The sequence below is a fragment of the Thalia democratica genome, chromosome 2 (assembly GCF_965202585.1).
Source record: "Thalia democratica chromosome 2, ktThaDemo2.hap1.1, whole genome shotgun sequence".
Taxonomy (NCBI): Eukaryota; Metazoa; Chordata; class Thaliacea; order Salpida; family Salpidae; genus Thalia; species Thalia democratica.
The window spans coordinates 48,631,104-48,645,918 of NC_139166.1; the positions used below are offsets into that span (position 1 = coordinate 48,631,104).

General features: G+C 29.0%; 1 protein-coding gene across 1 annotated transcript; it reads right to left on the reverse strand.

The window, feature by feature from the left end:
• Window positions 1–4,559: 4,559 nt before the first annotated feature.
• Window positions 4,560–11,452, reverse strand: LOC145830199 (E3 ubiquitin-protein ligase listerin-like). The gene is made up of 2 exons (XM_082938117.1): window positions 7,297–11,452; window positions 4,560–5,985 (listed from the first exon to the last, which is right to left on the reverse strand). Exons 1-2 carry the CDS (start codon window positions 11,426–11,428, stop codon window positions 5,033–5,035), a joined length of 5,085 nt encoding a protein of 1,694 aa, XP_082794243.1. The 5' UTR covers window positions 11,429–11,452; the 3' UTR covers window positions 4,560–5,032.
• Between the last annotated feature and the right edge of the window lie 3,363 nt (window positions 11,453–14,815).

Genomic DNA, 14,815 nt, shown 5'->3' on the forward strand with positions numbered 1-14,815 from the left:
ATTTTCCTTAGTCCTGGAAAAGACGTTAAAAGGTATCCGTGGTGTGCGACTCGATAACCGAAAGGTTCTTAATACACCAGGAGTTTTAATTTTCCCGTAATATCTAGTATAATTTTCAAAACTATCCTTAAATATGCATAAGACTTTATTTTTTGCTATTCATTATAAAAGTAAAATGTACTGTATGATAATTTTATACAGAAGTACTAAAGTGATTTTGAAATTTACATTTGTTAGTTGATTAATACTAACCTTTCTAAAACAAATAAATCAATAAAAATGCTTAAATATTTTATATAAACTATCAAGTTTTTGCTTGCAGATGTTTAATTCTAGTTCAGTATTTTGTTACGTTAAACAATATTAATGTTTAGAGGCTTGAAAATTCACGAAGTGTTTTTCTTCGTGTGTTTAATTTAGACCAGTAGTCTTCGAAGTGTGCACCAGTGCTTACAAATTTTTTTTTGGGGTGCATTAATCGTAACTTAAAAAATTATCGTAAGTTTTGAAACTTACACTAGATATTATAGAATATAGGTGGGCAACGTAAGGTCTGCGGGGTGAAAATGACCGGACCCGGACCGTTTTTTTAATTTTATCGGGATCCGGTCCGCAAATGAAAATGATCGGCCCGCGAGCTAATTTACAGGCCCGTAGAAGGTCAACATTACAATTTTTTTTATAAAACTTTGTATCATATTTTTACAAAACAAAACTGTAGGAATTTGACTTCAAATACATGCTAAAAAATTACTTTAAAAGTAAATGTGTACTAAGAAATACAAAATTTTTTCCTAATATTTTGTTGTTGTTCTAACTAAGTTGGAGTATCTTTTTGTAAAATTACCCCAAGCAAAGTGTTTTTTTAAGTACGATATTTCACATACGTACCTTTGTCAATTACAATGTCAATTCTATTTATAGACATTATTTAAATATCTGACATGTCTTAATCTGCATCTTAAGTTGGCAGACTTGAGAAAGTTTTTTGAATTTGAAGGATTTAAAATAGTGATCAACTGTATCCATAAAATTATATTCCGGCTGGATCTGAAATTTTTATTCATATTAGAATAAGACCGGATCCGTATCTCGACTTAAAATTAGTTTCCAATCTGATTCGGATCTAAAAAGTCATTATTCTGCTTGATGCGGGTACTGGATCCGGTAAATCACTAATTTGAAATGCTCCGGCCCGCAAAAGACTAAATTTTTCCGGATCCGGCCCTTTGATTGAAAAACGTTGCCCACCCCATTCTAGAGCTTGTGATGATATCCAAAAATAAATTTCAGGTGCTTTTTAGTTTTAAAACTCACGTTTGATATTACAATAAATTTTTTAAAGTTACATTACATCAGGTTTACCAAGCTGAACCAATGGGCAATTACAGAAATTTAGGGAGCCAAAGGAGGAACCATGAGGTGATAAGTTAAAACTTAGACTAGATATTCTGGAGTTGATTATAAAGAGCAAAAAAAAAAGGCTTAGGTAATATTAATGGTAGTGTTGAAACTTAAACTAAATTTTCTGGAGTTGATGAAGAAAAGTAAAAAAAAAAGGTTTTAGGGATTTTTAATAGTAGTTTTGAAACCTATACTGAAAATTATGGAAAAAATTAGGAAGTTTAGGTGGCCACAAGACAACAACTTAAAATTTGCACTAGAAATTCTGGAGTTGATAATGAAGAGCAAAAAAGGTCTTAGGACGTTTTTGGGAAACCTTGTTGGAGGGGGCCATTGCTTTGGGAGACCTTTTGAAAAAAAGTTTGGGAAACTCTGCACTAGACATTACGGGAAATTTGAAACTCGTACTAGATATTTGCAAATTGGGGTACACAGAATTTTAACTTTGCAATTTAGTGTGTATAGATTTTGATTAGTTTAAAGACCACTGGTTCAGCCAATAGTTTCCTAAAGCCAATTCGCAATCGCCCCTGGCTAAAATTTAAAAATAATTGCTCACCTTTATTAGAAATTACTGAGTTACGTCTTCTTAGCTTTAATAGTTTAGTTATTATCGCCTGATAGCTAAAGTCGCCCCTAAAGGAGAAATAACGTCAACTTTAAGAACCTTGAATTAGAGTTTAGACCAATACGACAATTTTAAAAATCTTTGCTGTTGATGATTAAATTTAGTTTAAGACTTCATTTGCGAAAATTATGGAAGTTGAGTTATAAAATTTAATAACATTCTATTTTAAGAGCGAGTAGCTTTTTAGATTCAAGTTAAAGTAAATTAACCTTTAAATAGCATTCAGTTTGTTGAGGTCTATGACAATAAGTCGCATAAAGTCAAGACTTAAAGCATTGTAGAGCATCTAAAGTTAAATAAAAAATATGTCCAGTAAATTTAAGTTTAATTGATCAAAATAACTAATTTTAGCTCGCGTGTATAAGATGTGCCAAATTAAACAAAAAATATTAAGCATTTAAAGGTAAGAATATTATAAACAAACGACTCTGACAACCACAACTGGTAGAACTCATAAAAAAGGCAGTTAATTGGTTCAAGCAATTTGTGAGAATTTTTTTCCCAAGACTCTAATTTAAGCAAACACGCGTGGTTCCTAAATCAGGAAATATATGGATTAATTGTTATATATAACTTGAGCATTCTAGTCGAATCAAGTGTTACAATGTATAAACTTTATCTTAAATTTGTATCTTATATCAACTAAAACTTAAGAGGTACGAAAAAAATTCAACTTTACAAAATTTTTAAAAGAAATTTATAATACATAGAAAATAAAAACTTTGCCTATAAAATGACGATGTAGATAAACAATTTTTTTTAGTGTTTTGACGTTTTGTTTTACATGTTTTATCAAAGACACGTTAAATTAAAATAAAAAAACTAACTTTGAAACATAACATTTTATTGAGAGTAGGTAGATAATGTTAAGGAAATTTTGAAATATTCTAATTCTTTTCAAAGATCTTTTATCAAAACTATTTTCTATTTGAAAGTAAGGCGTGTATTGTAGTATACATGACTAAAATATTAAAAAAAACAATTACAAACCTAAGAACATTTGAATCATTTTTTTAATAAATTTTTTTCAGTTAATAACTTAGTTTTTTTCGAGATGTTTTCTTTAAAATTAATGCTTTCTTGCACGAGTATTTTCTCCTTATGTAGAAGTAAATCGCTATATTTTGTTTGAAACTTTGAAAATATATTAACATTACTACAGTGTTTTTTGAACTCTTTATAAGACAAATCCAATACTTTGTAGTTTGAATTTATCAAAACATTTTCTAATTTACTAAAAATTAAGTCTTCCAAAAATTTATATTTAGTTTCACAGAGCTTTGAACATAGTTCGAAAAATAAAGGCACAAGCAAAATAAGCAGTTGGAATGAATTTTCCCAATTTTTATTAATTGCTTTCAAGATAGCAATCTGTAAAGAAGGAAACATTTTGAACAACCTTTCTAGAGTTTGTAAAACAAGTTTATAAGTAGATATTTCATCGGGACAGTAATGATGTTTTACTGAAGAAACATTTCTAAGCATATTGGAAATAAGATTGACAAAACATATTAAGTTTTTGTTGTATTTTATATCGCTTTTAGGTAAACATTTTAAAGTATCATTTACAAAATTCAATAAAAGTTTTATTTTTTGATTAACTTCATTTGCATACCTAGAAGGAAAACATACTGTTTCAAGATCTGTTAAAGATTGTAAGTTTACATAAAAGCAATAGAACAAAGTGTCCAGATGATTTTCAAACAAAGTACTCTCAGGTAAAAAAAGGACTACACTTTCAATTATTTTTGAAGGGAAATGAATAGTTTGGTCTCCTTCTGAATTTAATATCAAATTTATTACTCGCACAATCAAGCCACCATCAAATAGTTGTTTTACGAATAAATCTGATTCTTCTATAAAGTAGTCCAACACTGCTAGTACAGGTTTGTAATAAGAACAACTTATAGAGAATTTGTTGTCTTTTAAAGATTTAGTGGAATAACAAACGTCGCATTCAAGAAATTTAACTTCTTTCGACATAGCATCAACAACTGGTTCAATTTGTTCATTTATTTCAGAAATACAATTATCTTCTTCTAATTCATCATGTAAATCCTTCCAGAACTTTCTGTCGTCATCAAAACTTGAAGACAGAATTTCATCAGAATAACAAGCATTTTTAGTCTCGTAAACACTTTCACTGCCTTCTTCGTTTAAGTTCATAAGAAAATATTTAAAAAAAGTTTACTGAAATATATCAAGTCTTTAAAATGTATTAAAGTATAACAAAATACTCCATATATGCAAAAGTTCTATATTATCAAATATACAGAAGTTTTTAACATTAGTATTATATGGAGGAGTATCTAAGCTTAGGCACTAAAAAATTCTGTTTTTAGAAAACTCCATAAAATAATATATAAAAAACTTATAGTTATATAAAGGCTATAAATACTGATAATACTTATATGCCATAGATATTTCAAACCTTACATTAGTTAAATTTTAAAAATCTTCGTATTAAAATAAGCTTTAAGCTTAAATGTACAAAAATAAAATAAACTACTAACATATGGTACCAATCTATGTCTTTAAAAATTTATTGAAAAACAAAAAAGTTGACATTGTGTTTAAGAACAGTTATTTTGTTTACCTCATTTAAAAAAAATTAAGAAAAAATTAGCTATAGTAAATATGTTCCTTATGAAAAACAGCGAAAACCGACTACAAAGCATATTTTATAAAGTTTTTATTTTGTTGAGCTAGAAGTAAAAAAAAACAACAGAAAACTACAAACCTAAAACAACCTTTAATTTGAGTTAGCATTTTGTTGTAAAAAAATTTAAAAAGTCACTTAAAAAAATTTCAAGTTAACTTCTGAAAGTAATCACCTTTTTATAATAAAAACGTAGAAATATAAAATAGAATTCAGAAACACCTTAAATCGGAAATCTTTATAACTAGCAAAACTGTCACATCTAACGTATTTGTAGCTATACTTAAAATAAATTTAGCCCTAAATGTCTCAAAGAAAAAAAAACAGAAAACAATTTAAAGTCAATTGAAAGTCATGGGCTGCCTGCAAAGGGGACAGGTGGAATTGTTGCTCGAGTCGAACCACTTATACAGGCACTCGCCGTGGAACTTCTTCTTGCAAGTCTTGCACGTGAGCTTGGGGAGGGACTGGTTTGCGCCGTGCACCACCGAGAAGCAGATCATGCACTCCTCCACGCCCTCGAAGCTCCTGTCCACTTTCTGCTGCCAGAAGAGCAGCGCGTCCAAAATCCTCCCGTTGTGGCTGTGCAGTAAAGAGGTCATCTGCAGCATCCAGTACCGCCACTTGGTCGTCGCCACCCCCGCCTTCTTCAGCGTTTCCAGCTTGACCGGCTGCAGCGGGAAGTTGGCCGGCAGCTCGACGGAAATCTCAAACTCCGCGTCGCTGATCTGGTAGCAGGCGAGGACCTGGCGGGCGCGCGGCCTCGTCGAAATGGTCAGACCGTCGGTAGTCCCGCACTTTCCATGGACGAGCGCCAGTTCGCTCCTGATGATGGACATGGACACGTGCTGCGCCGTGTAATCTTCAATGACTTGCTTCCTGCTCTTGCTCAGCTTGTTGTTGTGCCAGTTGCGAACGTAGGCGGGCAAGCTGGTCAGCAGCTGCTTGTACGTCAAACAGACCACGTGATCGAGGAACGCTTGCTTGTCATTTGCTTCCCACGCCTCAATGTCGTCGTTGAACATGTCGATTTTGTCTCCGTTTTCGTTCAGGGCGTGTGGTTTGGTGGGAAGTAGCAAAAGAATCCTGGGAAGCAGGGTTTCGGTTATTGAAGTTCTTGATCTGCTGTTCAGGTTTTCCAGGTACTGCTGCCTGAGGTCGAAGGGAAGGCGGCTTATTTGGTTCAGAGCGATTTTCCACGTCAAAAAGTAGTTTATGAACATGTCGGTGTCGTATTCCGTCTTTTCTTCGATGATTTCCTCATCGGAAGAGTCGCTATCCGAATCGTTTTCTTCTGTTGAAAATGATCAGTGATTATCGAAGTTTTAGTTGCATTAAAATAAAACCTACAACGTCTTATTAAACAATAACGTTTCACGAAATTTTATTAACTATTTAACATTTTAGTTCTTATGAAAATGCTAAATACATGTTCTTAGGCTAATGATGGTTTAATTTTTGATTTGTTAAGTTCATATATGTTTTAAAAATATTTAGTCTTCAATATACAAAAAAAAGTGTTTTTCCATTAATCGTTATGAACTTTATCTAATGTAATATAAGCTTTAAGTCCTAAAATATTTTGTAAAACTTAACATTGTAAAGTGTTCAAAAGTGTTTACAAACTTGTACTTTAATCTTTAAAGAACATACAATTTAAATATCAGCTTCGAATATTTATTTTGACGTTTAGTGGTAAAAAAAAAGTGGTAAGCTGCGGAATGTTTAAATTTTGGGTTTAAATTTTTTAATTTATTTTAGTTTTACTTGTTTTTAAGGAGTGTAGCTTAAAATTATTAGATATTGCTGAGTGTAAAAGCTTATAAAAAAAAAGCTGTACTACACAAGTACTTTACTTAAATTCTTAAACTATTTAAAATAAGAATATGTAAATTAAAGAAGGTTACTTAAATACTGTAATAGGTACTATATAATAAACAAGAACTTTTTTAACGTCTTTTAAAAAATTACTTGATTTTATCGGTAAGCATTATCGTTTCTTTTTATGAACTACGGAGATATCATCAAGTTTTTTATAGTTAATGTATTAGTTTTATTTATTTGTCAGGAATGTAGCTTAAAATATTAAAAATTGTAAACTATCAAAGCTTATAATTATTAAAAACAAAAGCTTAATTACATAAAGACTTAACTCAAATTCTTAGTTTATTTAGAAGAAACATTGAAAAAAAAAGAAGATTACTTAAATACCGTCATACATTTTGATAAACATGAGCTTTTTGCTTCGTTTAAAAACTACTTAAATTTTAACAAAAAACAGTATAGTTTCTTAGTAGTTTAATGTATTACGTAGATACCATAAAATCAAAAGATTTAAAATATTTAAATTAGTATAATTATAAAAATAGTCAAAAAAGTAATCATTGACTTAACTTTAGGCTATCTAAGTTATTCTCAGAAAAAAAATCCTATACTTTTTTTTTATTCTATTAACTGCTAACATCACCAGATTATCAGACAAGTTTACAGAGAGAATTTTACGTTCAAACAATTAATAAAAATATACATAATTATAGTATAGATCGATGACTGCAATATAAAAAAATACAGTTATACGAGTAAAAATTGTATTAAGATTACAAACCTTGAAAGTATTCGTCTTCGTTGTCTTCGTCAGTTTTCTTAAATTTAATGTGTTTAACAGTGGCTCGCTTTTTCTCGGCTTCTTTCAAGTTAAAGAAATCTGTTTCTACATTAACGGATAAGTCATACAAACTACGCATGACTTTTTGAGGAGGCTTGTTATGTTTTAGTGTTTCTGATTGGCATAACAAAGTATTCATTAATTTATTGCAGATAAACTTGTCAAGTAAAGTAACTCCGCTGCAATGATGCATCAAACTGTATATTAATGTTTGAACATCATCGTCATAATCACAATCAGGTCGTACATACTTTTCCAAGTTTTCAGCCTGGGAAAGCAGGGTGCTACACTCCACTTCACAAAGGATGGGACATATGACTTCTAGAAACATTTCAGTGTATTTAAAGTCAGGGCTACAGGCTGATTTCAAATATATATTAAGCAAAGCTTGCTGTGAATTAACCAAGTAAAAATCTTTCCATTCACTTATAAGAGAAGCCGGTAGAGCTGGATCTTCGTTCGCCTCATTAGATTTAAGATACTCGTTTAACTTGTTCACTAGCTTACAACATCCAAAAAGTAGTGTGTAAAAGTTTATATTTTGCAGGCACTCAGAATTTTCTATTGACTGCTGCAGACTGTCTACTATGCCAAGCAGATTGCATAAAACACTGTCCCACTGACCAGAGGTCAAACTTACTTTAGAAAGAGGCAAGTTTTTAGCTACTTGGTTAAACAGGGATAATAAACCTTTACCAAAGTTGATACTTTGTTCGTTCTGACTTGTTATACTGGTTTCAACTTCCATTACATTTTTAAACTCAGAAGTGTTATCTAGCAATGAAGAAACCATTTCTTCATACAGCAAAGAATTTAATTCAGCCATGCGATCTAAAGCTTTGACTAAAACGCTAAGATAGAAACCAGTCTTGAAAAAAGAGGACTCATCGTTTTGAAGCTCTAAAAAGCTCAGGTGTAACTTAATAGCTGTTTCTTGGACATCATGCAGGGTACTTAAATTCGAAATATACACAGTTAAAGTTTGTACAATTGAATGTGATGTAATATCTTTACATGCTTTTTCCATTTCTAAACTTATCAATTGGTTAGTGACACTGAAGAATTTTAGAAGAGTTTTTAACAAAACACACCAAGCATTTCCATGTTTTAATGAATTGGTTACAACCATGTCTACTATGTTTTTTAAAAGCTCTTCTTGGTCTGAAAAAAAAGCTAAATTTAATATTTTTTCTTGGCAAAAACTGCAAACTAACAAACATTCAATTGCAACACACTTTTTGTCATCAACTTGTATGTTAAAATATTTTGAAAAGTTTGTACAAAGGTTGGAGAAAAAAGAAACTGCTACTAAATAAGATTTGTCTAAAACAGGGTTATCATCTTCACCTTGGGGCAAAACCATTCCGTTTTGATCATTTTTGATCATATTCTTTTCGTTTACCCAATCATTAGAACTTAATTCATTATGAAAACTCAGCCAATCTTTTTGTTCAAACATTAAACTTCCAGCTGGTAAGTGTACACTTTTTTTAGCAGATATAATGCTATCTATGACATTTAATGGAGTTTTAGTGTCTACAAACTGCTTAGTTAACAAATGGAACTTAACTTCTTTTACTACATCAAGTATGAACATCTCATACGCTAGGGTTTCAAAATAATCTAAAACATCAAAAAAGTGTACAATTTTTTTATTGTTTACTACAGTATCAAACAACTCACAGATTTTTGAATACTTTTTAATTTTGAAAAGTTGTAAAATATACTTTTTTAAAATTTGAAAAGTTTGTTTTACTGAACATTCATCATCAAAAGTTTCTATACATGCATTTAGCACATGCTCAAAAACAGAAAGAAAATCTTCATTTTTAGCTAACAATATTTCGAAGTCTTCTTGTAGTTTGGCAACAAATTTTATAGAAAAATTTTTGTTAACTTTCATTGATTTTAAATTAATGGTATTTTCAAGTTTGTAGAGCAAAAAAATTAAAGTTTTTTCGCTACAAGCATCTTGTGTATTAGACAACAAAAACTCATTTAAGAAACAATTTTCTTCTTTTAACCAATCTTTGATGTACTCATAACACCTATTACTTTCAATTATTGTACTTAAAAGTGTGAAAACAAAGTATAAGTGTTTATGAGTAGTAATTTTAGAAATAAGTTCAATGCACTCTTCTTTATTGCTAAAATCTAAACACTTACAAACTATTCTTTTAATTTGAACAAATTGAGCTGTACTTAAAGAAGGAGTATCAAGAGTTAAAACTAGAGGAACAAAAAAATCAAGAAGAAAACTTTTATAATTCAGCTTAATATATAATTTTTCCAGTAGCTCTTTTGATAAGTATTTTAGAATCAACTTATCCACAATATCAAACTTGATCATGCTAGTTACTGTAGATTGGACTGTGACAACTAAAAACTCTGTAAGAAGATTTAATACAGGTGAACTTTTCATAAAAGAATCAGATATTTTTTGGTTTAATATAATCTTATTGCTACTAAAGTTGACTTTTTTTGACAACAAATTCTGATACGAATAATTGTCAACAGATGACTCACACAAACTTTCAAAAAACAGCTGATAGCAGTTAGTTAAGAACTTCACTTTGTCATAATTTTCCACATTAGATTGTTCAATAGTTTTTATGTACGTAGTTTTGACTTGATTCCAAACTTTTTCTAAAACACTGCAACTTAGTTTATCTTTATTTTTTTCAAGTTTTTTAATTAACAAAGCAAACACTTTAATGTAAGTTTTCCACGAATTTTTATTCCAATTGTCTGTCTGGGAACAGCCAGTGCAGTTTGAAAACCATTCTAACATAGTATTTGTACATTCAATGTTAAAATCTTCTGGAAGAGTATTTTCTAACAAAACTATCTCATAGCATTCTATCATTGCAATTATAAGAGCTTTTGTCTCTGCTACACTAGGTGAAAGAGATTCATTTGAAACATTGATGGATTGATTAAAAGCTTTAAATAACCTGATGTATACATCAACATCTGATTTTATAGAATCAGGAAACTTGCGAACTATATCAGGCAAATACTTACAAATATGTGATGCAAAGCCATAAAAGCCTTTCTCTATTGATTTATAGAACTGAGGTAAATAACCAGCTCTGACATCAACAAATTCAAAGCAGTTTTCAATGTTTAAGGTAATTGAACTAGCTGCTAACCAAATATATTTTATGACACTTCCATTAGTGTCATGTAAATTGTGAAAGACTGATTTTTCTAAAGAAGAAAGATGATCTATCAAAAGACTTGGAAAACATGTACTTAATTCACTAATGACATAGTAATACATTTGCCTAACTTTTAAACTTTTATGCTTGAAAAGTTTCCAAAATCTAGTCTTACTTATAAAATTGGTAATTGTTGTTTTTGCTTTTTCATTTTTTTCTGTTTTATAAATATGTTTAACAAATGATCCAAAGGATTTTAGACTACTTGCTATTATTTTTTCAGCAAAATCTTCCTCTTTAGATGTATCAGTCAGTTTTCTCAAATCTGTTACAAACACATTTTGATTGATAAGTTTAACAATTTCTTCATGGCAGAACAGCAAAACCTGATTTTGCTTTTCCTGTGATTGAAAAGCAGCTAGAAAACTTTCATTAGCTGACTTTGCAGAAACAGAATAAAAGTCATCCTGAGATATCCACCACCAGCCAATAACTTTTTTTAAATATGGAGCAAATTCTTTTCCAGCTATTTCAACAATTATTTTCATGGCACTGTGAGCTGCAGCTCTAACTTTTCCATCTTTTTCATAGCATAATTTATTAAAGTTTTGTGCCCAATATGGCAGAATTTGTAATATTAGTTGAACATCACAATTTTGTTTGCAAAGTTCTGTAAGTTCAGCCAATGCTTTTTGTTTAGTTATAGTATCTTTTTTTGATAGCTTTGTCAGCGCGATTCGATATTCTGATGGAATACTTAATTCTTGGTTAGTAAACGAAGAAACTGGAACATACGTGTAGTCTCCTTCAAAAGATTCAAAAGTTGCTGCTGTTTGGATTTTTTTGAAAGCTTGACTACTACTAGAAGCAACTTCTTTGGAACGATTTTTAGGTCCTTTTTGGCGCCCCATTTAATACAACTATTTTAGATTGGCAGTATGTCTGCAAAAAATTTTAGTTGTAAATTAATAAATTTAATTAAACTAAAAATTTTATTAAACTAATTTTTGAGTAAAAAAATAACTTAAACTTATATATAATCAAATAAAAATTGGCAAAGTCTACATAGCTTAAGCCTGGACTTTTGTTTTCCATGAGAGAAGCTTAAGTTAACATAAAGTTTTGAACATACAGATTTGATATTAGACTACAAGCACATATACATATAATTTTCCGTTTTGTTGTTATCAAAGTTAAGTAAATGAAAACCGGATATTTGAAACTACATTAGTAAGAAGCTAAACTTGTCAAATTTTTCTTTTAGTTTTTGTTAAACGAACTGTTTGGAAAAGTACAGTTTCAGAGTCTTATTACGCAAATGGTAAAGTCCATAAGTGGGAGGGTCCACCATGATTTTTACAAGTTGATCTTATTTCATAGAGTTTTATTTGAGCTATCAGACATTTTTAATTGCTTTAAAAATTCAAAGTATTTTTTGAGATATAATCATTCAAAGTTGGTGACCTCAATAGGTTCCTTATGGAAGGCGCAAACTAAAAACGCAAAAAAAAGACCATTTCACTAAAAATCTATCTCCTCCTTACTTTTTTAAACAATATTCTTCAAATTTTCACAGAAAGTGTATCATTAAATTTCAAAAAGATAGAATGCAGGTATTTTTTTAGATTTGAAAAATATTTTTTTATAAAAAAAACACTTTTTTTTTGCATTTTTTATCTAAAACTTTTATTTTTCAATATTTTTAAAATTCTAAGTCTTTTAAACTATAACAGGAACGTTTCCTAAAAGTTTGAGGTCTGTAGCTCATACAATGAAGGAGAAGATAAATTTTTAGTGAATTTTTAAATTTCCTAGTAAATTGACCTCAAAAAATTTGCAGTCCGTATGTTTGTACCGGAAACTTTTTATAAAAATTACAATATCTCAAAAGTTAAATAAATTTTTTTAATTCTATAAAAACTGGCATGTAGTTTGTACTTAAGCTTTCATATAAGATACAATGTTATTTTTAGTAAAAAAAATGTTTGACCACCCCTATGCCTTTAACCTAAGTCAGGTTTCCTAAAGTGGGCAAATTTGGCTATCAGGGTCAACAAATAGTAGGAAAAACAAATAGATTATCACCTAGCAGCAAAGGGGTGATACATAACAAAGAGTTAATTATTTCTTAAGTTTTTGCAAAAAGGGCAATTGTGAAAATCAGCTTAAGAAACCTTGATCTGTTCAAAGGGTAAAATATACAAACATTAAATCTTTCATTACAGATTAGTAATGCTAAGACCTAATCAGGTATAAATCATAAACAATGTTGATTAAAACAACATTAAATAAAAATAAGTAAGAGAAGTCAAAATAACTCTTGCTTTTTTAATAATTAGAAAAATTAATTTTAGTATAATGTTTTAAATGTTTTTAAAACTCTTATCAAACTTAATAGTTTTTATAATACTAATGATTCCCTTCCCTAAGAATCTGACCTGAAAACTACACATAAACAAGACCATAAACAAATAAAGGCATACTAAAAGTAGATTACTGCTAGTAAGAGTCAACAAGAATGACAATTTTGTATGCTTGTATATTTGAATCATATTAAACTATTAAAAGTAATTTTAAAATAAAGTACTGATCATCATTAAAATTCTTTATTTATTAACCATATAAAAAAAATCATTTTTAAAACTAAAGCACAAGGTCTTATAAAACTAATATAGTTTTACTATTGCTTCACTAACTTTGAGTATTGAGTAAGTAAATTTAATATTCTAGGGGCTCAAAATTTTCTGGTAGTTTAATCTTTTTTAATATTCCACACAATTTTTTTGTAGCTATTTTCAAATAGCTAAACATAATAAAAATATTTTCAAAACTCTTTTTTGTAATAAAAAAATACTAAGAACAAAATTTTCTTAGATAGATTAAAACACTAACTACTATTTTTAACTTGAAAGTAATAAAAAAATATTTTTTAATATAACATAAAATTTAGTACTTAAGTAGTTAGTACTAAGCTTTTGCTTGGGCTTTTATTTTGAAAAATAAATATCAGAAAATTTAAAATAAATCCAATTTTTATGACACTAATAAAACAAGGGACAACATTAGAGCTTAGTACTTGGTATTATCAGAGATGTCACTTATTAAAGCAAGCCTGAGTTACATCAAGAAGGTCTGAGTTGACAATAGTATATATAAAAGGCTTAAGAAAACACTACAAGCCAAAAACTAAAAAAAAAGGTTTTTAAGGTCAAGTACATAGAAACACCAAAAAAAAAACAAAACACTTAATAAAACATAAGTTTTAAGAAAATAAACTATCAAGTCAAAAAAAACTAGCCTAAGATTTGGGGAAAATATCAGAACTAGGCTGATATTTGCATGAAAAATCAAACAAGCCTGAGTTTTTTAAAAGAGTTCAAATTAGTCTGATTTGGTCTAAACTAGCTTGAGTTTTTCTTTATTTTTAAATTAGCCTGAATTTTTCTGAGTTCAAGAAGTGTTTGGCAATCCTGTATCAATTTGTAAATCTTAATACTAAATTTCTAGAAAAATAATATTTTAATTTAAACAACCTAGGACTAACACCTAATATTTTTAAAATTTTTGAAACATAAAACAATAAGCAAACAAATTCTGTGAATAGTATTACTTTTTCTATGTTAAACTTAATATATTTAAAGCTTTAAATAAATATAGATGAAGCAGAATGCAATATTGCATTTTTGAAACATAAAAAATCAGCCTGAGTGAGTCTGAATTTATAAATTAAGTTTTAAAACAAAACATTAAAACTAAATTAAGGGACATTATCAAAAAATTCAAAAAAAAAACTATAATTAATGTTTTTACAGTTGAAGACAACAACTATACACTAAAATAAAGAATTAAAAAACAATAAAAAAATTAGGTAAGATTGACTACAAGTTATCTAAAATGAAATCAAGTCAGCTGGAGTTTTACAATAATAAAACTTAACTAGTACTACTCATTCTTCTACAAACTTGTAATGTTAAAATCAGTTATAGCTTTCCTATATATCTTTAAATTTAAAAAATCTGATCATCCTAATGAGTGACATCTTACTTTATACAAAAAAAACTTAATTTCTATACAAAACTTTTACAACATTCTATTTTTACTTTTACTAGACAGCATGAATGATATGAGACTTTTTGGGTTATTTTTTATATTTTAATAACCATATTATTAAATGTAAAGAAAAACAATTAACAACATTTGATGAGATTTTTTTTTATTACCGTTTTTCTTCATAGCAGTTAAGATGTTAGAATTGATAAAAAACATTTTAAAAATTGTAAGTAAACTCATGTTTTTAT